The sequence below is a fragment of the Elaeis guineensis genome, chromosome 8 (assembly GCF_000442705.2).
Source record: "Elaeis guineensis isolate ETL-2024a chromosome 8, EG11, whole genome shotgun sequence".
NCBI lineage: Eukaryota > Viridiplantae > Streptophyta > Magnoliopsida > Arecales > Arecaceae > Elaeis > Elaeis guineensis.
In genome coordinates this window covers 14,014,886-14,039,918 of record NC_026000.2, presented here as the reverse complement: position 1 = coordinate 14,039,918, position 25,033 = coordinate 14,014,886, and the positions used below count along the sequence as shown (strand labels likewise).

The 25,033-nt window shown below is 43.4% G+C and overlaps 2 protein-coding genes across 2 annotated transcripts; both read left to right on the top strand.

Annotated features, from left to right (window-relative positions):
• Positions 1-670: 670 nt before the first annotated feature.
• LOC105050192 (inositol diphosphatase DSP4) lies at positions 671-9,518 on the top strand. Its single transcript, XM_010930116.3, has 5 exons — positions 671-1,036; positions 1,147-1,240; positions 8,697-8,754; positions 8,852-8,895; positions 8,989-9,518. The coding sequence occupies exons 1-5, from the start codon at positions 744-746 to the stop codon at positions 9,175-9,177; spliced, it is 678 nt and encodes a 225-aa protein (XP_010928418.1). The 5' UTR covers positions 671-743; the 3' UTR covers positions 9,178-9,518.
• Positions 9,519-13,504: 3,986 nt separating this feature from the next.
• Positions 13,505-16,079, top strand: LOC105050191 (uncharacterized). The gene is made up of 2 exons (XM_010930115.4): positions 13,505-15,499; positions 15,603-16,079. Exon 1 carries the CDS (start codon positions 13,724-13,726, stop codon positions 15,476-15,478), a length of 1,755 nt encoding a protein of 584 aa, XP_010928417.1. The 5' UTR covers positions 13,505-13,723; the 3' UTR covers positions 15,479-15,499; positions 15,603-16,079.
• Positions 16,080-25,033: the final 8,954 nt, after the last annotated feature.

Below are 25,033 nucleotides of genomic sequence, written 5' to 3'. Positions count from 1 at the left end.
CAAGAAATCATCTATTTGATCCAGGAAAGTCTACTGGCATTGTTTCACAATACTATCATATCTATACGTTGGAAAGTCATTTGTTTACCACGATTAGTATTCTCCCATCCCATAAGGTCTGGGAAAACAAATGAAAAAGACTCTTTTGTAATCAAACTTTTCTGACACCACTTTCATTGTCTTAGTTCCCTCTTCCCTCCGCTGGGAGAGATTATTAAATGGATAAAGTCCACCCAGTCCAACCAAAAAATAATATGGCAAATTAAAAAGAGGGGGAAAAAAAGTTAAAGGGCATTTTTGCTTGACTTGTTCTCTGATTGAATTGATCTATCAATTCTCCCTGTGTTCTTTCAATTCCCTCTTTCCTTGGTCATCGGGAGGAATTATTACATAAACCATGTACAGTAAAATCTCACCTTTGTTTTGATGTCGAATAGTTTAAATATAAAGGGAAGTAACGTGGCTTGGACCGATCTACCGCACCTGTCCATCTAATCTCCCTCCACCATGCTAATTATGCAATGTTAGTTGGTATATATGTAATACTCTTTAAGTATTACATATATGTAATACTTAAAGAGTATAACAATGTATATTATAACGATAATTAAGGATGATGCGGTGGATACAAATAAGCAACGTAGCTGGACTTTCTTTTCTTGGACAAAGCCTGTTCATTCCAAGAAGATCTTTGAAGATTCCGCGCCTGAGAGAGGAGGAGCGAGAAGAATATTCCCTCAGTGATGAAACTGGAGATGGGAAAGCAAACGGTAACCGTCCCCGAGGAGGCCGAGACGGAGGAGGTGATGGTGACGGCAGCGGAGCCCCGGGCGCCCTCCTACTCGTCGTCCTGCAAAGTCGACGGCGAGGCAGCGGCGGCCGCCGCGGCCGAAGTGGCGATGGCGAGGGAAGGAGGGGAGGAGCTGGTCGTTCCGCCGCTGAATTTCGCGATGGTGGACCACGGGGTCTTCCGCTCGGGGTTTCCCGACACCGCCAATTTCAGCTTCTTGGAGACCCTCGAACTCCGCTCCATTCTGTGAGTGATTTCATGAATTTTTTACTCATCTTGTTTTCTTTTCTTGGATCCCTTTGGCATTGCTCATCTCGCGTTCTTTTCGGTGGTTTTTTTGCGGATTTTTGTTTCAGATGTCTTTGCCCGGAGCCCTACCCGGAGGCCAACACGGAGTTTCTCCGGTCGCATGGGATCATGCTCTTCCAGTTTGGAATCGACGGGCGTAAGGTATAGCTTCTTTTGGTTTCCCCTTTTTGTGTTCTTGAATTCGAATACATGTGGCGTTGGGAGGTTGTTTCTGTGCCCAGCGAGTAGTAGATAATGATCACAATAACCATGACCGTCGAGCCTTGTTGCCACTATTGAGATCGGCTTTCTGATTCTTTGTTCTTTTCCAATTATTAGCCAAAGTCTTCATCTCCTCTCGATCCACCTTTTAACAGAGATTCAAGAACCTTTCTACTTTGGGCTTGCAAGATGTTGTCGTAACAGGTTGTGCATTTATCATGATATTTTGACCTGTCTGTTGTATAAATATTAGTTTCCTAATTAAGTGATTCAGGCTTTGTATATGGCTGGGACTTGATCCTTTCAATCATGATCTCTGTGGATTCTCCTTATTCTGCTGGAGCTTATGTGACTAAAACTAAAGCCACATTCACCAAAGCTTACCACGACTAAGTGATGGCCTGTGTAATTTTCATTTCCTTGTTTGAAAGGTTATTTCCTGCCAAGTTGTACCGTTCTTATTCATCTCATTTCCATTCATGTTTGTTTGGATCTTCTTTCTGTTAGTTACGTCAAATAGGTAAACTCTTCTTCTTCAGGTTCATATCAGGTTTTCAGAAGTTGCATGTTACTCTTTCCATCATCATGTTTTTTTGTTGTTTGTGATTTTTCTCCTAGCTGCCTGAAAGTATGAAACAACATATTTTGGACAAATCTCTATTCTTAGTGTCCTATAATGTTGGCAATGTTTCTATCTGCCAAAAAATATAGGGAGATAAGGCCTTAATTTTTTATCCTTCTTTATTGGATGATTAAAGAACAGTTTAACTCACATATTCTGCTGAAGTTGTCATATATTCTGCTTCTAACTTTTGGTGTTGCCAATATATCCTTCCATACTGTTTTGTCCAATTTGCTTCATTCTTTATTCCATCATTTTAATTTTTGAATCAGTCATAACTATAGTCAAATATTCCTCCTTCATGATTGATTTTGAACTTCTGAATAAATCAATGACTTTGATGGCTTAGCTTTCTTGTCACAAGCTGAGAATGAATCTCCATATCCTTGTTATTGTCAACACAATTCCCACATTAACCAAAACCCTTTATTTAGAAATACATAACAATAAAGTAGGATTTTTTGGTTCAGTCACATTTACCAATCCTAGGATGCAAGAACACTTACAACTTATGTAAGATGTTATACGTAAAACATCCCCTCAAGTTTATAAAATCAATGCACTTCTTTCCATTTTTTTTTTCTTTCTCCAAAATCAAATTGCTGAAATTATTGCCTATGATATTCATATAGGTGTAGGTCTTATGTTCTATATTAATCACAAAAATTGCTGATTTGGAGGATTCTTGATGCTGGTGAAAAATGAACAGGATGACCTGGGATTTTGCTCACCAAGTGGCCATCCTTCTGTCCATGTGGGAAAGTCTATAAGCCAAGGTAATGATTATAGTTGAAAGGAAAACAATTCTAACCAACAAATCACTTTGTGGCTTAAAATTTTGGATTGTTAATCATGAAAATCCTTGCTAAGATAACACATCAAGCTAAGGAACCGTTGAACTAGGATTAGTATGAAATGTAATGCCTCTTTTAGAGAACTGACCACCTTGCTATATTCTTGAGCTTTAACATGATACTTATCACCGGGGATAAATGCATTCTCTAAAAGGTCCATGCCTTACTTATCACAAGGTTGTCTGTTCCTCGAAAGAAGTTTTGCTTTCCAAGTACAGGCTCAAGGAGTAAAAGAAATTACAGTGGCTTAACAGTTATATAGGTGTAAAAGTGGTCAATCCATTATCTGAGAAATGAAATTTGAGAACCTAAGCTTTAAGAGGATGCGCAGGGGGTATAAATGCATGTTGGCTAACAATATATGACATTTTGATAGAATATGAAAGATGCTTAGTTGATATAATAAAGATATTTACAATATCATTGAATTTAACAGTATATTAGATAATTTTGTTAGATTTCATTATTTTGGTTCCAATAATTCGGGGAAGGAACTAAGAGTGAAGGTGTGTAGGTTACAGCACATGATTTACTCTGATGCATAAAGGATCCTAATAGTGTATGTTTGTGTATATATGTATGTATTCTTGTGTGTTTGTGAAAGGAGGCATCCAGAAGAATTAGTAGCAGTAATTAAAGCTGCTCAATGCTGGGTGATAAACAGAAACCTGTTATTCTTCCTCTGGATTTGCACATTTGACATACTCAAGATCTAGTTAATATGTCATAGCAAATTTTTAGAAGTTATGTTTGTATGTGCAATATAACAACATTTTATCAATGATGTGCCAACTTCGAAGCAATTTATTGTGGAGAGCTAACATCTCAGAAATATGTTCATAGGCTAATGGCTTGCAAAAAGGGCAAAGATTTAATTGTCGAACCCTTGAATATCTGCATAATTTAGGCAACATCAAGCATAAAGGATAAGTTCTGTTGCATTCTATCTGTAAGTCATCTAATTTTTTGTGTAATAACTAACAACAGTAAGGGGTACAGATCCCAATACAAACCAGTGGAGCGTATAGATGTTCACTAGTTTGACCAATGTCAGTGTTTAATGATTAATTGCTATTCTGTTTATTTAAAAGTTATATTTTTGCTTTTGTTATGGCTTTTCCTCTGTCTTGTTGATGTCAGGCAACCCTTCCCTTTTCTAAGGTTAAGAATATAATGTCAGACTGAATTAGAATGTAAACTAAAGGGTTCAGAAAAGCTTCATATTTGCACTATTAGTGAAACGGAGTTTTTATGAAGTTAAAGAGTTATTGTCAACATGCTCATCCTTTTCAGATTGACTCTGTATTTTTTTTTTCTCTTTTTCATAATGTTCTGTGATTAAGGGATCGTATTTTCTTGATTTTTCTCGTTGTCATACTGATGTTGGACAACTCTTGGCTTTCGCTCTCACATTCAACTGTTAGTTGTAATATACTGGACAGGATCTGCTCTTCATACTTCCCTGGATATGTTTTGTATTTCTCATTCATGTTACAAGTGAAAGGAAGAAAGATGTAGCTTTCTGCAAAATGTTTTTCTATCATGTTACAAGTGAAAGAAGAAAGATGTAGTTTTCTGCAAAATGTTTTTCTATCAATCTGTCAAACTTTTCTTTTCCATAAATAAGAAGCATAGTCTACTTTCACCTTTATGAGGAAGTATATAGTATTGTACATTTGGTATTTGGACTCTACAATTTGAGCTATTCTGATATCAAGCCAACTGCTAAACCATCTTTTATAAAATGGTAACATATGTTTAATATCTCAAAATATGTTTAATATTTCAAAATCTCCATGTGTGAATGTGGTATAATTTAGAAAATGTTTTTAATATTTATGCCATATATTATGTAATGCTTCATGTGGTAAAGTATAGAAAAACCTGACACCACATTTTATTAACATTCCACATTCCTGTTCTTGTGTTGCTTATTTTTTGGGTTTCTGGGGTTGCCTACATCAGATCTTGGGAAATTTTGAGGTTTATAAATATTTGGTAGATTTCCTTACTTGTCCACTGGCATTCTAGGTTTTATGGCTGTGTTCTTGTGCACTTGGCACTGATAACAAGTGTCAGGGCTCTTTATCCAGACTCTGGATCACTTGACATGGGTAATAATGTACAATACAAAGAAATAATTTATTGCAGGTCATGTCATCCAGATGCCCATAAATATCAGTAGTCCAAAATCTCTAAAGGGATTTCGTGTAACATGTGTATTATGGCAAGGTCCCTCTCTTGCTACATTCGACTTCACTAGCTTTGGGCCCTCGAACCATAGATGATTGATGCTAGGTTGAATGCTGCACATGCAACATTTTCTATTTTTCATCATACTTTGGTCCATATAACCGATCCCATCCCTCTCTTGGTACATTCAACTTCACTAGCTTTGGGGTCTCGAACCATAGATGATTGATGCTAGGTTGAGTGCTGCACATGCAACATTTTCTATTGTTCATCATACTTTGGTCCATATAAGTGATCCTATATATGTGGGGTAAGACTAGTTGTTAAGTTGGATAATACCTTGGTCCATATTACTGACCGCATGTAGATGGTAGGGTCAGTCAACTTTAGTTGTTTGATTGCTTTGTGGAAACCTGCATTGGCATCTTATTCATTTATGTCAGCTAGACATTCGTAGTTTCTAAATACTTTCGAGAAGAGAAACCTGCATCGGCATCTTATTCATTTATGTCAGCTAGACATTCGTAGTTTCTAAATACTTTCGAGAAGCTGCTATTACAATATATTGTTTGACTACACATGAAGGAGAATGAAGTTGTAAACATACTGTTTAGGCATGCAATTACTGAAAGATACCAAAGGAGCGATGTTAGATAGATGGAGAGGTGGGGCATGCATTTAGTTTATTTGCATAGAGTTAGAAAGGGCAGACTTGAAGTCTAGATGTGAGGGAATTTGAAAATGATCAAAGGACCATCAGTTGCCATGAGATGTCAAAAGTTATTTGTAATGATGATGAGTAACAAAATTGTGACAATCCACAAGGATATGATCGGACTTATATATGTTCCACTTCATAATACACCGGTAGAAAATTTAATGGAAATGAGGTGACGTAGGGGGTATGTCATGAAAAGCTTTGCACCACATATGTACAGCTTTTGCAACATGCAACTAGATACAAGATATGATAATCAATTGGTTTCGTGTTCCAATCATAGTCAAGTGAGGGACTATGGAGTCCCTATCATATGTCCTTTGAGACCCTAATTTTTGTCCATACACATTTGTGCATATATTCAGAAAGACAACCACAAAGACCAATATATATTTGCTTGTAGATATGAACAGTCTTTGGAAATAAGCAAACACAGGTTTCCATTGGTTACAAACAGCAAGTTGGCAGAATAGCCGACGAGTTTCTTGTATGTAAAAATAAATTTGTATCACAGTAGAAGCTTTCTTTAAATAATACCACTCTCAGTTCAGCATCAGTAGGTGAAAGTGCTCCTTGAATAACATGCACAGGGTTATATAGGCCCAGTATAACTTCGAATTTCCTCCTTCATAGTGGTTAAAGACATAAGAGAGGTTCCAGAAGAAGGTATTCTAGAGTTAAGGATGCTAGGCTTTTCTACTAGATCAAGAATGTTCAGCTATGTGAACAATCAAACTGAATGTCAATATTGGTTATATATTACAATTCAGGTGGACAAAGACAAAATGAATGAAACTATATTAACAAATCCTTGGTTGTTAACTTGCCATTGTTGTACCTCGATATCTCTGCTAAGTTGCTTGCTTGGGGTTACCTTCAATAAGAATGCATTTGCTAAAGATGACCAGGGTAAGAGAAGTTTAATGTGTCATACAGAACAAGTTTTTTGGATTACTAGAAATAAACTTGCTGTACACAAGAATTGAATCCTATTGCACGATAAAGCATGTTCTATGATGCTTCATGATATCCCACAACAGCTTGTTATCTGCAGCAGGTACTTGCAGACCATGGAAAGTAGTGCATATTTAAATGGGTTTAAGTTTAATATGAGGTAGTCTTCTTTGAGAAGTGGCTAAAGAAAGATCAATTAGGCCAGCAAAGGATGTCTGCAGAGTGATTATAAAGTAAAGAATGTTCAGTCAGATGGAATGATGCTCTAGACTCTAGAGGTTAATATCCATTTTGGAATTAATTTGAGAATTTTTAGATTCTAGGATTAAAAGAATTAAGTTTTTAGTAAAACTTGGTGATCGAGGTGCTTAGATTTAACAAAAATAGATTTTCAATTACTCTGTGTATTGACTTGATGCTTTTTACCCTTTAATTGAGTTTTTTTTGTTATTGCTCTTCATTTTAATGTTTAAGAGTATGTCACAAAAAGAGAGTGGAGGTGAATTGTTGGTGGTGCGATCTCCACATAGAATATGAGGAAGTAATCGAGTGTGTGAATTTTCGATGTGTTACCTCCTGTTGAGTGAAGATCCAAGATGCAGTGGATGAGTGGATGCATGGATGGTTTCGAGATCAGTGGAACCTTTCTTTTTTTTGATAGGACAGGACCAGGCTTCCGTCTAAGAACAGGGGGTGGATTTCATCGAAATGAACTGCTTAAGTTATATCAAATAAAGGCTGCTTGGTGGAATTTGTGGAATTTTTTGGTTTTATTTTTGCAGAAAGTCCTTTGTATTGGGCGGATTCTCTTTATCCTCTTATAGTCAAGAAATGAATTTGAGGAAGATAATATAGTCTATATTTATTTCTCTCTTTTTGGTGTTTGCATGTGAACATGCCAAAGTCTTAACTCATGATAAATTATGGAAGACTTATCCTAATCAATTGAAGCAAGACTCATTTTTAGTCATCTTCATTCATGGTTGTATAGCATCTAACAAATCTAATCTCTACAACTTCATTCTCTTTCAACAAATTGAGAAAGAAAATAGGACAACTGACAGGTGTAAAAGAGAGTTGTATTTAAGAAGAAGTATTCACTTTAGTATGCCATTTTATATGTTTGCTCCTGCTTAGAATTGTGATGCGGTTGCTACTTTAAATTATTGTTAATTGAAGGCAAGGCCACAGCTATGTTGCTGAAGGTCATGATAATTTCCCTGCCTGAATATCAGTTGTTCTTCTTTGAAACAACCAAGGATCCAATCAAAAAGATTTATTTCATTTGGTACTCTTTGTATATGAACTGTGACATGTCATGCTCAGATGAACAATGTCCAAGCTTGGTTGGATCCCAGGGGCACTTTATCTATGGTGGTGCTAACCTTAACCTGCAAGTATTATTCCATCAATACGAGGTTGGATTTATGAATAAGTGATTATTTACCATGAATCCTAAAATGTTGGTTGGAGGATTGGAGACCTCCCTAACTGTTTGTGCGGCCAGAAAATTAGCATGGAACTTGGCAGTAACCCCATAAAGTTTCTTAGTGGGCCAGAAAAGGTGAGATGTCATATAGAAATTGATTCTTCTTTTGAGGCACCAATCATAAACCAACAGTCAAGTTGACATAAAGATTCCTGTTGACAAAATTTGGAATGATTTTCCATTTGTATTAAGAGATTTACTTCACTTAGCATGAGAACCAAATTCAATCTATCAACTTTTTAGAATCCAAGGCCTTCACTGGGTTCGTAGATCATTTTGCAGTTATTTTGAGTCCTTTGTGCAGCTAATGAATGGCAATCACTTCATGAAAAAGCATTCCTGGACACTTTAGAGATCTCATTCCCACATCATGTCTCTCTTTATTGTCGAGCAACCTACCTCCCGTAGGCCAAATCTCATTACATCATTGCAGAGATAATTTATAGGACACTTCTATACGGTTTCATGATCTAATTACTTTTCTTATCTTTATTTATTCTTTGCTACTTTATGTTCCTTTTTGTTTAAGTTGTAAAGAATACACTAACAGAAAATATTCCTTGCAGGAACCTTTTGTCAACATTCCAGAAGATACAATTCGTGAGGCTCTCAAAGTTGTCCTTGGTATCAATCATGCGCGATCTGTTTTTTCTTGCTTGCTGGATGGAATTCAGTTGAATTCCTCTGCTTAAGATTTATATCATCCAATTGTTAATTGCAGATATCCGAAATCACCCATTGCTTATTCATTGCAAACGAGGAAAGGTAAAATGTCAACTTCAATCCTCTCCTTGCTTTGATTGTCCAAATTATGTTAAACTGAAAACCCTCTTATCTTGGTAATATGAACTTGTCCAGCATCGAACTGGTTGTGTGGTAGGATGCTTGAGAAAACTGCAGCGATGGTGCCTCTCTTCAATATTTGATGAGTACCAGCGGTTCGCTGCTGCCAAAACCAGGGTTTCTGATCAGAGATTTATGGAGTTATTTGACATCTCAAGCTTAAAACATCTGTCACCTTCATTTTCATGTTCGAAGAGCTCATAGGGAGGCCAACTTTTCTTCATCTAAAGATATTTTTAGTTCGCTCTCTAGTATGATAAAGGATTATCGTATTCCATTGGCATTAGTAATCAGCTAGAAAAGAATCTTTTTCTTTGCAATAGCAATGTTGAACTGCATACAGTTTGGGATAAATGGTGGCAGTAGTTGAGTTCGTTTATAGCTATCTATTATTCTGGTATGCAAAGCTTTTTGATGTAGACATTTATGAGCAAATTGCTGGCAGTTTACTTTTCTTTAGATCCCTTATATATTTAATTTCTCCAGTTGCAACATGTGAACTCCAGTAACAATTTATTAATGTCTTGATGCAAGAATTACGACTCCTCTTACTGGTATCAGAATCATGTCCGACTAAACTTCAAAAGGATCCTTTTTTCCTAATATTTGAAGGATAGCTTCATTTGTTATTTTTCATTTTCTTGTGCTTATCTTGTCCCAAGATTTCCAGCAGCTGCATACGAGCATTCTAAAGCAACTTGGATGATCGTCAATTACTATGCTAGTCCTTTTTCTTCCCCTCAGGCTTTTTTTTTTCCTTTTCTGGTTGCCCATACATATTTGCTGCATATCCTTTCTCATGATGTGCATTGCATCAGTTTAAGTTTGTGCCATCTTTTTTGCATAACCATTTTCGAAACCTATTATCTTTGAACTTGGCTCAAATCCAGATTCTTTTATGGGTGACTGATACAGATTCTTGAAGGACTTTCTTTGTGTATATAGACCATGAAATTGGCTTATCTCCTAATATCATGAACTAGAAGATGAAAATCTTATTCATGGCCAAAAAATGGATTCAGTTGCCGAAAGGACTCTTCACACATTGGCTGGCAACCCTGTCCTCAGTGCCACCACCGGGAGAAAAACAAGCTCTTACCAAGAAAAGAAGAATATGGAGCCCACACATGTGGAAGGTGTGGTCGCATAGCTTCATTAGCAGTGATTAGTTGCTTGTTAAAGAAGTTTGGCATACTTTATCGGATTACATCCTTCTGGCGCTGGGATTTGTAAAGCCGCAAGCCCATTTAACAAATTTAAGCGCCTCCTACTCTTTAAAATACAATTTTATGCCCCTCGTGGTTGCATATCCTACAGGACTCCCCATTAAAAAGCAATTAGGCGGAAAGACAAGGGATAATCCCCAATATTATAAGAAGAAGAGATGCAAAATCAATGATTTCCTTGTAGATTTATTTTTTATATGATTTATTTATTTTTTTATATATGTGGGCATAACTTGTTTGCCTTCGGGATGGAACATGTACAAAAATCATATGGGGCCAGCACTGTAAAATATCATATGAGGTAAGTCTCATGGTTTGCTATGTTTTTTTTTAATATCAATTTTAAAAAATAAATCTAACAGTCCAAAATTTTTTTACTAACGAAGTTATTAGTCTCATGATTAAAATATTTTTTTTTCATTTTTAGCATATACTTTTTAGCAATATATACTACATGGTCATATAATATGTATTAAATAAATTAATCATCAAACAAGTCAATATACATCTACAAATAGATCAATATATAGTTTTCAAAATATGAAATTCATCAATATACAGTATATAGTCGGATGATATATACTGTAAGTTTTTTTGATACATATCCAGTAACGATCTAATACACATCTACAGATAAATTGATACTGAACTTAATATTTACCAATATATAATATATAGCCAATTGATATATATCTAATAAAATATTCATTCGACGTTCCAATATACATCTTTAGATAAAGCGATATACAGTTTTTAGAATATAGCACTCATTAGTATATAGCGACGGTTTATTAATATATATTATAAATTTTTTTGATACACATCCAGCAACGGCTTAGTATACAGCACATAATCAAATGATATACACTGGACGACTTACTGATATATATTATAAGTTTTTTTTAATACACATCCAGCAACGATCCAATACACACATAGATAAATTGATACCTAGTTTACCGAATTTAGTATTCATCAATACATATTCTATGGTCAGTTGACATATACCTAGCAAAATATTCATCCGACGTTTCAATATATATCTGTAGGTAAAACGATACTTTTAGATATATCTTTAAAAAAAAGAGAGACTTGAAAGAGAAAAAAGAGACTCGAGGAAGACCTCATGTATAGGAGAGATAGTACGTGGGATTTGAAAGAGAAAAAGATTCGGGAGGAAGATCTTACGGGTGGAAAAAAAGATTTGATGGGGAAAATAATGGATGAAAAGGTTTAATGAAGAAGAAAGAGGATATCGGCGATTATGAATGATCACTCTTAGGTATACATTTTATTTTATTTTTTTTATTATTTCAGTTATGAAACTAACGGACTTCGTTAGTAGGAGAAATTTAATCTCTATTTTGACTTCTAGATTTCTTCTTTAAGATATAAAAAAAATATTGTATGAAACTAGACTCGCCATATATAATGGCTTGTAGTGTTCGCCCGATATGATTTTTGTCTGTTGGATCATGGAGTTGCTTTCTACCGGTCAAAGCAAATAAAAAATTCACTTGTTTGACAAAGTCTTAAAATTATTAGCAAAACATAAATACCTCAAAACAAATGAAGCAAAGTCAGTCCATCAGTGTCATATTTCATAATTAAGTAATATTAGCAACTCCCCTTTTTATAATATATGTGACATCGATTTTTTTTATTTTATTGAAAAGGTTGAAATGTGATCAATAGCAAATTAACATGATAATCATTTTTTTTGATACAAATGGTCACATCACTCTAGTGTGAGTACAAAAGATCCAATCTCGCAAGCTCGATGGGTATGTCTCACTCTATATATGGGTCCAACATCCAGAGTACTCTGCAACATAAGATGCAATCCAATCTACCGTATTGTTCATCTTCTAAAAAATATGTCGAACATACACCACGATTGAAAGATGAAGAGCAATTCAGATGCCACAGAGAAGTGGATAGATCTCCAACTGCTTTGTGTTGTTTCATATCTATCCGATAAGCAGAATCTCTCTCTATGATAATCATTTTTTGAAAATTAGGACAAGAGGAAGCCTAGTCTACATGAAGTGCAGATTTAAAACCTAGGTCATTGGTATTGACATGCCATGACTTTACCTGCCGAACTAATTAATATCATCACTTTATCTAGTAATCTTACCAATAAAAAGAGATCTTTCCCATTTTAGGGATGTAAAAATTATATTTTATTTTTTGAAGGAATATAGGAGAGAATGTTTAACCCAAAGTAGAGAAACTCAATTTTTAGATATTTTGAAGGGCAGGACTAAATTAGATTCCTTGGCGATTCCCAAATGTCTACTGATAAAATGCGTAGTCAGTGGTTTTTGCTGTTTGCTGCATGGAGCCGGTCGTACAATATTCACAGTTAAGCTATCTCCATAAAAAATAATAATAATAAATTTGAATTCATGAAATTTGTGACACAAAATATTTTTCAAACGCATTGATGCAGACTTTGTATAGGTACCCACTTTGTCATCAAAAAGTGCTTTCCTCTAAACCTATTATATATCCCTTCGTTTATTGCATCAATCTTAATCATCTTCATTGGACATCTTGCCATAAAGGAGGGAATTAGTTGGTTTTGTAAGATAAACTTTAAAGAAATATAATATCTAGCTCTAAGCTAGAAAATTAGAAGAATTTCATTGCTGTCTTCTTCCACTATGCTGTAGAATCTAAAAATTTGTTTGGCTAGGGTTTATAGATTACAAGATACTTTGACAATTCATGAGAATCATTTATATGAAAATATAATTTTGAATGTAAACAAATTTTATTACATTTGATTGATGAAAGAATTACTCCAAAAAAATAGTATTGAAAAAAAATATATATTTGATTAGAAATAATTTTATATAAAAATATAAAAAAATTAATAATAATATTAAATTAATAATTTAAATAATAATATATATTTTTTCTATCTATTTATTGATCATTTACGGTCCATTTGCATAAATACAGTTAATATCAGTTATTTCGTATATTAAAATATATTTATAAAAATTAATAAATATTTTTAAATTAATAACACATATATTAAAAATATATTTTTATTTATAAATGTTATTATTCAATGTATTAATATATTTATAATATATTAATATAATTAATTAATATAATATAAATATAATATACGTGAGGATGTCTTTATAAAAAAAGAGATCATTTTTTTATTCACTTTTATGTACCCAACTTAGTTTTCCATATTGGGTTCCGGTTGTGCGCCCCTCCCTTCCACTGCTCCAACCGCCCTCTTTCTCTCCTCCAACTTCCATCCAGACTCTCCAGTATTCTCGCGGGGCCTTTCTCCGCGAACCCGCGTTACTTCGCTTTTATTCCAACCCGACTTCTGTCAGTAAACCCGAGGCGCCCCCACCATCCATTTCATTTCCTTCCCCTGCAAGCAATCCTCTCCGTCCATTCCATCTCATCAACCCCCACCACCCCCTCATTTTCCGCTCCATGCTCTTCCGCTTGCTCACCCCTCCTCCCGGAACCCGCTTGGCCCTCAACCCATGACTTCCCCTTCTACGCCTCCGCCGTCCGCCGCCGCCGTCGCTACGCCTGCCGATACCTTGGACCATATCCTGCATCACCTCCTCCCCGTCCTCCTTGTCGCCGCCCTTTCCGTCAAGTCCTTTGTCGGCCGGTGGCGGCTCTTCCACTCCAAACTCTCCATCCTTCAATCCTCCCTCGCCGACGCGGCCCGCTCCCCCCACTGGCCGGCGAATCCCCTCTTTGTCGACCTCCTCCCGGCCGTCCTCTCCACCCTCCGCTCTCTCCACTCCCTCTCCACCCGCTGCCTTGATCCCTCCCTCCCCGCCGGCAAGCTCCTCCTCCAGAGCGACCTCGACATCGCTGCCTCCATCCTCTCCCTCCACCTCCACGACCTCGACCTCCTCCTCCGCTCCGGCCTCCTCCACCATCTTCCTAGCGCCAGCGCCATCGTCCTTCCCCTGCCCGGCCCCTCCGCCACCCGCGCCGACCTCGTCCTCTTCGCCCGCGACCTCTTCGCTCGCCTTCAGATCGGCTCCATCGACCTCAAGAACAAGGCCCTGGACTCCCTCCTCCAGCTCCTTGCCTCCGACCCTCCCAAGCTCGCCCCGGTCGTCGCTACCGAGGGCGACCTTCCCTACCTCGTCCGCCTTCTCGACCCCTCCGCCCACTCCCTCATCCGCGACCAGGCCGCTGCCGCTGTTTCCCTCCTCGCCACCGCCTCCGACGCCTCCCGCCGTGCCGTCTTCGAGGATGGCGCCCTTGGCCCCCTCTTCCGCCTCCTCGACTCCGGTTCCCTCTCCGTCCGCGAGCGCGCCGCTGCCGCGATCGAGGCCATCACCGCCGATCCCGCCAACGCCTGGGCCGTCTCCGCCTACGGCGGCGTCCCGATCCTGATCGCGGCATGCCGATCGGGATCCAGATCCCCCGCCGTCCAGGCCCTTGCCGCCGGTTCCCTTAAGAACATCTCATCTATCGATGACCTCCGGACCGCCATGGCAGAGGAGGGCGCCGTCCTGGTCCTGATCGACCTCCTCCTGTCCGGCACACTCGACGCCCAGAAGAACGCCGCCCTCTGCCTCTGGTCCCTTGCCTCCGGTGGCGGCGAGGAGATCCGGGATTCCATCGTGCGGGAAGGGGGCCTGCAACGGCTTCTACAGCTGCTCCGCGAGGTATCGGATTCGGAAGCGGAGGAGCACGCCCTGAGAGCGATCCACGCTCTCTCCGCCTCCCCCGCTGCCGCCAGAGCCCTCTCTTCGTCGCAGGGATTCTTCGCCCACCTCACCGATCTAATCCGCCGCGGCAGCGCCGCCACCCAGGAGACAGCGGCGGCGGTGGTCTGCAACCTCTCCCCCGGCGACGACATCAAGCGCTCCATGGCCGGATGCATGGCGGCGCTCGTCAAGATGCTGGAATCCTCGAAGCCGACGAGCGCTCAGGAGGTGGCCGCCCGGGCGCTGGTGTCGTTGCTGGCCGTCCGGTCGAACCGGAAGGAACTATCGAGGGACGAGAAGAGCGTGACCAGGCTGGTCCAGATGCTGGACCCGCGGAACGACGAGGTTAGCAAGAAGTTCCCGGTGTCAGTGGTGCTCGCGCTCGCCTCCGGCGGCGGCCGACGGAGGATCTCAGAGGCGGGCGCCTGTCATCACCTCCAGAAGCTCGCCGACGCCGAGGTTGCTGGGGCGAAAAAGGCGTTGCAGAAGATCGCCGGCAGCCGGCTAAAGAGCCTCCTCTCCATGGCATGGAGGGAGTCAACAGTGCTACGTCCACAGTAACTAACCCAACCCACTGTTAAGGTATCTGTTTGTTTAGTTGAAAGCTTGGGAGTTTAGTTTACTAATTTTAGTTATATGTTTGGATTAATTTTGTTTGGTTCTGGGGATTGAATGCTGAATGCAGGCATTGGTGGCGGGACGGCTAACTGTTGGAGAGGTGAAGTCAAATGATTAAATTAAATTAATAGAGAATGAAAAAAATATGAGTATGATAGCAGTGACAAGAAAGAAAAAGAAAGAGGCGTTATCATTGCAAATAGATTATAATTTGGTATCGTCAGTTTCAGCGTCGAAAGAGAAGCCTGGATGCGGAGTTTTAGGAAGTATCCTTGTGCTATTTATTTTGTTTTTTTATAATTTTTTTTTTAGGTTTGTTTGACTTGGTCCGTACTCGTTTTGGTTTTTAGTTTCAACTGTGTCGCCTTTGTGTAAATGTGTTTGGCTAAGATCTACACCCACATGTTACGTGTTGATGAAAAGCGGGAGCCATGTGGGTTTTGTCTACTACTCCGTGTATGGCCAGTGTTGCAGATTTTGGCTGAAGACTTTGTTTGTATTTACTTGGTTGTTTTTGTAACGAGCTATCTTTCTCTTTTTTGCATACGTGCTTCACTCAAATCCCATGTAGTCTGGCGTATGTACGTGATACCGCTGTAATTTGTTAGTGTTGCCGCGTTTTCTCTTGTCAACAGTGCGGGGTCGGAGCTAACCTGGCTGTGAACCTTGAAAGGTGCAACAGTCCAAGGACCTTTCCAGTCTCAGAATTTACTAGCCAATTAAAAATTTTCCTTGGGCAAAGCACCATTATTTGACTCTCAAGAAACATTCACTTCTGCAGTGTTACACCCATTGCAGATCTATCGAAAATTTTCCAAGCTGCATATCCCACCACTCATTCGATAAGGTCATGGTGGATTCCGGGGCATCATTGGGTACAAGATTGACCATCTTTGTCAGATAAGTGTGCATTCCATGGAGTCGAAATTCGAGGCAGAAGCACCCGTCCCAGTCTCCCATGGTCAATTAAAGGGTGTGAAGAGGGGAAGAGAGTGTGAAGGGTGAGGGAGACAAAAACGCAAAGAGACTGATGCCCAGGGGCCCGAAGGGGCGACAATGAGCTAACGTCGCAGGGAAAAAGGAAGGTGATTGGGTGCCGTGGGAGCCGGGGCTGGGTCCTTGGGAGATGGGTTAACAGGGCGGTGGAGCCTAGCATGTGGCCCCTTCCCGAATTCCCTTTCTCCACTCCCACCGGCCGTCCCTGTCCTCCTCCCTCGGAAGTTGGAATCGCCTATCCCTTTTCTTTTTCTTTAATGCCCAACTCTTCGATGGCAAAAGGTAACTTTTCCCGCCATATGTCCCGTGAAAGCCGCTATCGCAACTGCAGCGGCGAGCTGTAAAGCTACCTCCCAATTTACCTCTCGCATCATTGCTTTCTTTTCTCCACCACCTCCCCTCCTTTCCTTTCCCCCTCTCCTCCTCTTTCTATCCCCGCCATGACTTCCACCACGCATTTACAAACGACCGTCACAGTAAAAAAAAATTCAACGGGTTGGCCGCCCCCACTTTGCCTTTTTTTTTTTTAATTTCTAAGGATCGAGACGGAGCTTTTCAGATGCCAGAGAGAGAGAGAGCGAGGCTTTTCAGATGAAGCATGGAAGTCCGGACTCACCACATATCAGTCCAAATGGGGGACGTCTTCGTCGCCATGAAATCTGGGAGGAGCCAACCGCGGTTCTGAGACGTCATGGATTTGGGGGGCTTCAACCATGTTACGGTGAGGCATTTGTTCCGGAATGCGCACATAGTGGAGAGAAGTGACTTTGAGGATTGCTATCGCCCGAAATGGAAGCCGTGATGCATGTCGGCACATCACATGAGTGATGGAGCCGGATCCGATGACCCCATGGGCAATAATTCCTTGTTCTACATGTGATATGCATTGGATCTGACCCCAGCCCATGTGACATGCATCATGGCTGCGTACACTTGCAAGTAGCTGCGACCCAAACTGCGTCCCTTCCTAATAAAGGTCGTTGGAAATGGCGATGCATAAGGAACAAAAATAATGGCTAGAGATAAATGGTAGTAGAACAAGTTTTTAGACCCAGGCTCCCAATTTTTGCCCTTTTCCTGTTTTAGGAAAAGAAAGGTAGGGAATATTTCTTTTTCCTTCATCTTCCCTGTGACGTGTTTGAGCTCTCTCTTATGTTATCTGTGAGAGGGGAAAAAGAATCTTCCTAATTATGTTTGCTTTATCTCTGATGAAAATGATCTTTGCTTCACTAGTTAGAGGTTTAGGGCTTCTTCTGCCCATTATTTTATCTGTTCAAAATGATATCTAGGTTTCATTAGTGCGGCCTATTTTTGCTTTTTGTAATGAGTTCGTATGTAGCATAATGAGTAACATGATTGAAAGGTTTATGATTACTTTTTTGTTGATCGAGAAGATGATGATAGTTTTCTGATCAAGATAATTTTGTTAAAAATAAAACAGAAAGAAAGAAAACGTAATGAAACCTGGAAGTTCCCCAACCTAGACTTCAGGTTCCATATGATTTGTATGCTTTGCCAGTATATGTGCTCTCTCATTACCCAATCTTTTGGCATAGCTAAACATATATATTTTTTTTTAAATAATTTTTTTAATAACATATATGTTCTCCATATTACCTTCAAGGTACAGTGACATAATCTATTGTGTGCTGTCGATCTATAATTTTTTCCCCTGAAGGTTCTTGCAAGCCTGAAGTTGACTCATTTCCTGCTCAGCTATTGGAATCAAATGGATTGTTAAACCCTTAAAAGGTGCATGGTCTGGGACATACACGAGGAGAACGAATTGGAAACATATCCAATCAAGCATTATAGAGTTCAATCGATCATATATTTCCTAATTGACTATACAGTATTTAAACATTGTGTCATATTCGATGAAACGAGTGGCTTAAAAATTTATACATGAGCTTGATGGGACTAGAAACAAAACCAGACCAAGTGCACTGGTCCATATAATATAATATGAACTTCCGGTACAGATGCTCTATGTACATACACTGCCATGGCTTGACTGCTTGTATGATAAAAGGGATGATGTTGTTCATTCTGCATCGAAAAAACTTTTCTATGGCCCTGGGGACCGCTACAATGCACCAAGGACTTCAAAATATATGCCGCCGTTTGATGTTCTGAGCATTAGGGAGCAGGGTCTACATTGCTCGGGTGCTGGATCAAAGTTTGTTTCATGCTCGCCTTGCACTTTGTTGCATTGCATAGACTTGAGTTTGTCCCAACCCAATTTGGCCCAAAGCTCGGACCGACCCAAATCCAACAAAAAGTTGGATGGATGAGCCCGTTGAGCCGCGTGCTAGCCCAAGTTCGAGTTGATCATTAACATGGCAGCATGTGATTAACCCTGCGAGAGACCGCATGGGCAATTTATGCGTGCAGCCAATCATAAGCTGGGTGGTGCGCAGCATGTGGCTGGCCACGGGGGGTAGCCAAGTGGACCATGCAGCCGATCGGCTGAAGGCTGTCCGGATATGAACGCCGGCATAAGCTGGCAGGGTCATACAACTTGAATTAAATGCGTTTTATGCAGTGTACTGATGAGATGTATAAAATTTGTGGAGACCGATTGAGGAGATGGGCGGGGGGGTGGACGTAGTCCTGAGGTGCAGCGAGGATGCCGGAGCGTCCAGGCGGCAATTTCCCATCGGGCCACCCCTCCAGGCAGGGGCGGCAATATTTAACACGTTTAGCTTGGACCAATCTATTATAAATCGGATTGAATTATTTATTTAATAAAATGATTAGGTTCATATTTTGATTCATGATCCATTTAGTAGATTGGTTGATTTTGAGTTGATAGATTTTAAACTTATTTCATATTTAATTTAATTTATATTTGATCCGATCTAACTTAATTACTGCACCTAAAGATAGGTGGCGGCAAATGTGTTAAGACTTAGAGATGAGGTTGAGAGCGTATCTTTCGTACAAAAGAAAAATTCATCTTCCTTCTTATCTACTGGATCATCCACTATTCACTTTGAGAACTATGCGATAGATGATAGATGGAGTTGAAAGTGCTTTAAGATTTGTATGATGGGTGATTGAATCAGTGCCTTGAGATTTATGTAGTGGATGGTCGATAGGAAGATAAGTCCTCCCTTCACACAAAAAATACAACGTGGATGCTCAACACAAAGGTCAAGAGACTAGCCGTTAAGATAATACTCTCTCATCACCCACCTAGGTAAGCTATTTAGGTATAAAGGATCTCTCTTCAGCACACTTCGACAACTTGCAACTGAAACAACTATAACAACACCCCAGCTTCTCTCTGGACAAGTCTCCATGTACCTTTCTTTCTGACGGGGGTTTCAATATTTCCGGAAGAATTAATGGACCAATAATGTACCCAATTGATTAGCAAATAGTGTATATTCTTTCTCAATTAAATCTCATTGGATCTTCTCATATATCACTGGTTTTTGGTATTTTATTCTTCTTGCTTGTTTGCTTTCACCTCAAATTTTAAGTCCTTAATTCTAAAACATCGAACGAATTTCATCTGATCGAACTAACTTTTGGATTGACTTGATCGGTCTAACGTACCGCTCTACCCAGGAGATGGGTGCTCTCCTAGGAAACAATATTATATATAAAGCAACTTGTTGCGGCCAATCACCTCATCGTCCGATCGCCGGAGAACGGGTACCTGCAAAAATAAGAAGTCCACACTGACCGGAGGCGGCTCCGGCGGGGACCCTCCGACGGTCAAGTCAGAGAGGTGACTGGGCAACAGTGAAATGAAGACAGAGAGCTCAATCGAGGGAGAGAGGAAGAGAGGTGCGAGCCTGTGTTTTTGGAGTCGAGAAGTGGGGGGAGCGGATCCCTTGCACTGTTGCCTTCCCCGATATATATAGTGGAGCAGGTATGGCGCCGTCATTAATGGCGCAGACAAGTGAGGAATTGTCAACTCACTGTAGATTGTCAGAGTCGCCGTGAAAGTGTCATGTCGCCGTGGGGCTGTCAAATCATCAGGGTTGACAATGCCCTCGGCGGGACAATGTCCCTAGGTGGCCGTGCCGCATGCGGCTGTCAGAACTGACAAGCCCTGACGGCTGTACGGCGATCGGAGGAGCCGACCGACCCTAGGTCGGTGGCCAGCTGAGTGGCGTCGGGCCCCTCCGTTGGTCGGCGAGCCTCGCGTGAGTCGGCCATCAGACTTCTAGGTTCAGTCGGTCGGGAAAAGCATGCCCGGCCGACACATCCTCAATCGGTTGTAGGCCGTTAATTGGCCGGCGATGGCGCCCGTCGGTCGGTCGCTCCGGCTGTCAGTCGGTCGGTCGGTCCCTCCGTCGGTCGGTCGGTCGGTCGGTCCCTCCGTCCGTCGGTCGGTCGGTCCCTCCGTCCGTCGGTCGGTCGGTCGGTCCGGCTGTCGGTCGGTCGCTCCGGCTGTCGGTCGGTCGGTCGGTCCCTCCGTCCGTCCGTCGGTCGGTCGGTCCCTCCGTCGGTCGGTCGGTCGGTCGGTGGGTATTCCCCAATAGTTGCCCCCCTCCACTCCTGAGTCGGACGGTGAGCTGGCCGATGTTTTTATTTGGCCAAGTAGAGATACAAGGTGTGGCCAGAAGATGTGGCCAAGTAGAGATACAAGGTCTCCCCGACCTGCGGCTTTACGAGCAGCGGCGAGGAAGCCAAGTACTTCTTCAGGTCTTCGAAGGCCCGTTGGCACTCATCCGACCAAGAAAAACTATTTGCCTGGCACAAAGTTTTGAAAAACGGGAGGCACCTTTCAGCTGATCGGAAAATGAATCGGCTAAGAGCGACGATTTTTTCGTTCAGCTGTTGGACCTCCTTCTTGGTGTTCGGATGACGCATGTCGAGGATTGCCTTTATCTTCTCAGGGTTGGCCTCAATCCCTCTCTGAGAAACGAGGAACCCGAGGAACTTCCCTGAGGTCACCCCAAAAGCGCACTTGGTCGGGTTGAGCTTCAGTCGGTGTCGTCGTAGGGTGTGGAAGGTCTCCTCGAGATCCTGAACATGATCCGGGATCTGCGCACTTTTCACCAGCATGTCGTCCACGTACACCTCCATGTTGCGCCCGATCTGATCTTTAAAGACCTTATTGACGAGTCGCTGGTAGGTGGCGCCGGCGTTCTTCAGTCCGAAGGGCATCACCCGATAACAGTAGAGGCCCTTGGGAGTCACGAAGGCGGTGTGCTCCTCGTCTTCAGGCGCCATCCGGATCTGGTTGTATCCGGCGAAGGCATCCATGAAGCTGAGCAGTCGAAATCCGGACGTCGCGTCCACCAGCTGGTCGATCTTGGGAAGTGGGAAGCTATCTTTTGGGCAGGCTCGGTTTAGGTCGGTATAGTCGATGCAAATCCTCCACTTCCCATTGGCTTTTTTGACCATGACAACATTGGCGAGCCAATCGGGATACGTGGATTCTCGGATGAAGCCCGCTTTGAGTAGCTTGTCCACTTCTTCGTCGATGGCCCTCTGCCTCTCTGGAGCAAAGGACCTTTTCTTCTGCCTCACCGGCCTCACCGTCGGATCGATGTTGAGTCGGTGGGTTATTGTTTCTGGGGGGATGCCCGACATATCTACTGCCGACCAAGCAAATATGTCGGTATTGGCCTTCAGCAGCTCCGTCAGTCGTCGTCGTTCGGGGTCGGGCAGTTGAGACCCGACCCAAACTCTCCGATCCGAATTTTCCGCTATCGGGATCGCCACGAGCTGCTCGGCCGGCGAACCTCGCTCTTCCTCCTCCCGTTGGTCCAGCTTGTCGATTGTCAAGGAGCCCTCCGACTCGTCGCTTTGAGCGGAGATCTGGAAGCACCGTCGGGCGAGCTGTTGATCCCCGCGCATCTCCCCGATTCCATTTTTGATCGGAAATCGAACGAGGAGATGGTACATCGAGACGATCGCTTTGAGGGCGTTCAGTCCGGGTCGTCCAAGGATGGCGTTGTAGGCCGAAGGAACTTGGACGACCGCGAAAGTTAAGTAGACTGTGCTTTGCCGTGGTTCGATGCCGGCCGTCACGAGCAGGGTAATTTCTCCCTCTGTCGTGACAGTGTCTCCGACAAAGCCGATCAAGGGCATGGAGACCCTCTTAAGTCGGTCGGTTGACAGTTGCATCCGGGAGAAGGTCGAGTAAAACAAAACATTTGTCGAACTTTCATTATCAACAAAAATTCTTTTTACATCATAATTCGCTATTGTTGCCGAAACAACGACAGCATCGTCGTAGGGAGTTTGGATGCCCCGAACGTCTTCCTCCGTAAAAATGATTACGTCGTCCGGGCGCGGCTTTTTCGTCGGCTCCCCCCCCGCGGATGTCCCCGGGCCCAGCCGCTTGGAGATCATGTTGATGACTCCGACCGTCGGCTGATTAGTCGCCGCTTCTTCAGTCGGCTTGGGTCGTCGATCGGCAACTGGTTGAGTCGGCGGGCCCTTCCGAAATTTACCGAGATACCCCCGGCGAATGAGGGCTTCAATCTCATCCTTGAGCTGGATGCACTGCTCGGTGTTGTGGCCGTGGCCTCGGTGAAATCGGTAGTACTTCCGACGGTCGAGGCCCTTTGCCTTCAGAGGCGGAGGTCGTTGCAGGTATTCCTCCCTCTCGATCTCCATTAGAATCTGCGCACGAAGAGCAGAGAGAAGAGTGTAGGAGTCATACCTGGGGCGTGCCGGCCTTGGAGTCTGTTGTCGGGGTGATTTTTGGATTCGTCGGGGTGGCGAGACCCGACTATCGGTCGGGGGCCTGCTGGGTTCGGTGGGTTCCCGACCCTTCCTCCGCTTCTCCTTCGGGCCTCTGGGCTCGGCCAAGCGTAGGTCGGAAGCCCCTTCGTCCGCGCGCATGTACTTGTATGCGCGCTCCAGTAGCTCAACGTACGTCCGGGGGAGGGTCTTGTCCAGAGAATAGGTGAATCGGGATGCCCTCAGCCCCCGTTTCATGGCTGAGATAGCCATGTCTTCGTTGAGGTCTCGGACCTCAAGCGTGGCCGTGTTGAATCGCGCCACGAAGTGTCGGAGCGTCTCATTTTCCTCCTGTTTGAGGGAGAAAAGGCTGTCCGACGTTCGCGGTGGCTTCCGGCTGGTGCTGAAGTGGGCCACGAACGAGTGCTCGAGCTGCCCGAAGGAGTGGATACTTCCCGATCGAAGACCGGAGTATCAGGCCCTGGCAGCCTTGCGGAGTGTGGCGGGGAAGCCGATGCAAAAAAGAGCGTCGGTTGCCCCTTGGATCGTCATGAGAGCTTTGTAGCTCTCAAGGTGGTCGATCGGGTCGGTGGAGCCGTCGTATGGCTCCACGTGCGGCATCTTGAACCGATTGAGAATTGGTTCGTCGAGAACTAGTCGGGAGAGAGGTTGGGCGGTCTGGAAGTCGACGTCGTTCGAAGACTTCTGGCCGTCCACCTGCAACTGCGTGAGCCGACGGTCGATCTCCTCGAATCGACGCTCGTAGTCGTCCGCCTGTCGGTGCTGGGAGACCCCAGGAGTGGAGTCTCCAGAAGATTCCGAAGGGGAGGCGGACGGTGTTCGCGGCCGCTTCTCATTCCTCGCCCGTTCCAGCAGAGAAGGAGAGGGCTGCTGGGACCGTCGGTCATCGCACCATGGCCGTCCCTCCTCCTCTCCGTGGGATCACTGTTGAGGGCGCTCGCGCGGAGGCGATGGGGACCGGCGCGGCCGTCGGCGGCTGCTCCTGGAGGGCATCGGACGGGCCGCCGGTTGTTGCTGGAGGCTCTTGACTGCGTCCGTTAGTACGGTCATCTGCCGTACGATGGCCGCGATCTGCGCCTCCGTGGTCACTGCGGGGCGTGGAGAGCTAGGCTCCGCCGCCGACGGTGGTGGGGAGGCCTCTTTCCGGCGGGAAGAGCGCCTCGCCGACCCGGTGATCCTCGATCGTTGGGCTCTTGTCTTTGTCATCGTTTTTCCCCCCTACCTGGCGCGCCAATCTGTTGCGGCCAATCGCCTCGTCGTCCGATCGCCGGAGAACGGACACCTGCAAAAATGAGAAGTCCACACTGACCGGAGGCGGCTCCGGCGGGGACCCTCCGACGGTCAAGTCAGAGAGGTGACTGGACAACAGTGAAATGAAGACAGAGAGCTCAATCGAGGGAGAGAGGGAGAGAGGTGCGAGCCTGTGTTTTTGGAGTCGAGAAGTGGGGGGAGCGGATCCCTTGCACTATTGCCTTCCCCGATATATATAGTGGAGCAGGTATGGCGCCGTCATTAATGGCGCAGACAAGTGAAGAATTGTCAACTCACTGTAGATTGTCAGAGTCGCCGTGAAGGTGTCATGTCGCCGTGGGACTGTCAAATCACCAGGGTTGACAATGCCCTCAGCGGGACAATGCCCCTAGGTGGCCGTGCCGCATGCGGCTGTCAGAACTGACAAGTCCTGGCGGCTGTACGGCGATCGGAGGAGCCGACCGACCCTAGGTCGGTGGCCAGCTGAGTGGCGTCGGACCCCTCCGTTGGTCGGCGAGCCTCGCGTGAGTCGATCATCAGACTTCTAGGTTCAGTCGGTCGGGAAAAGCATGCCCA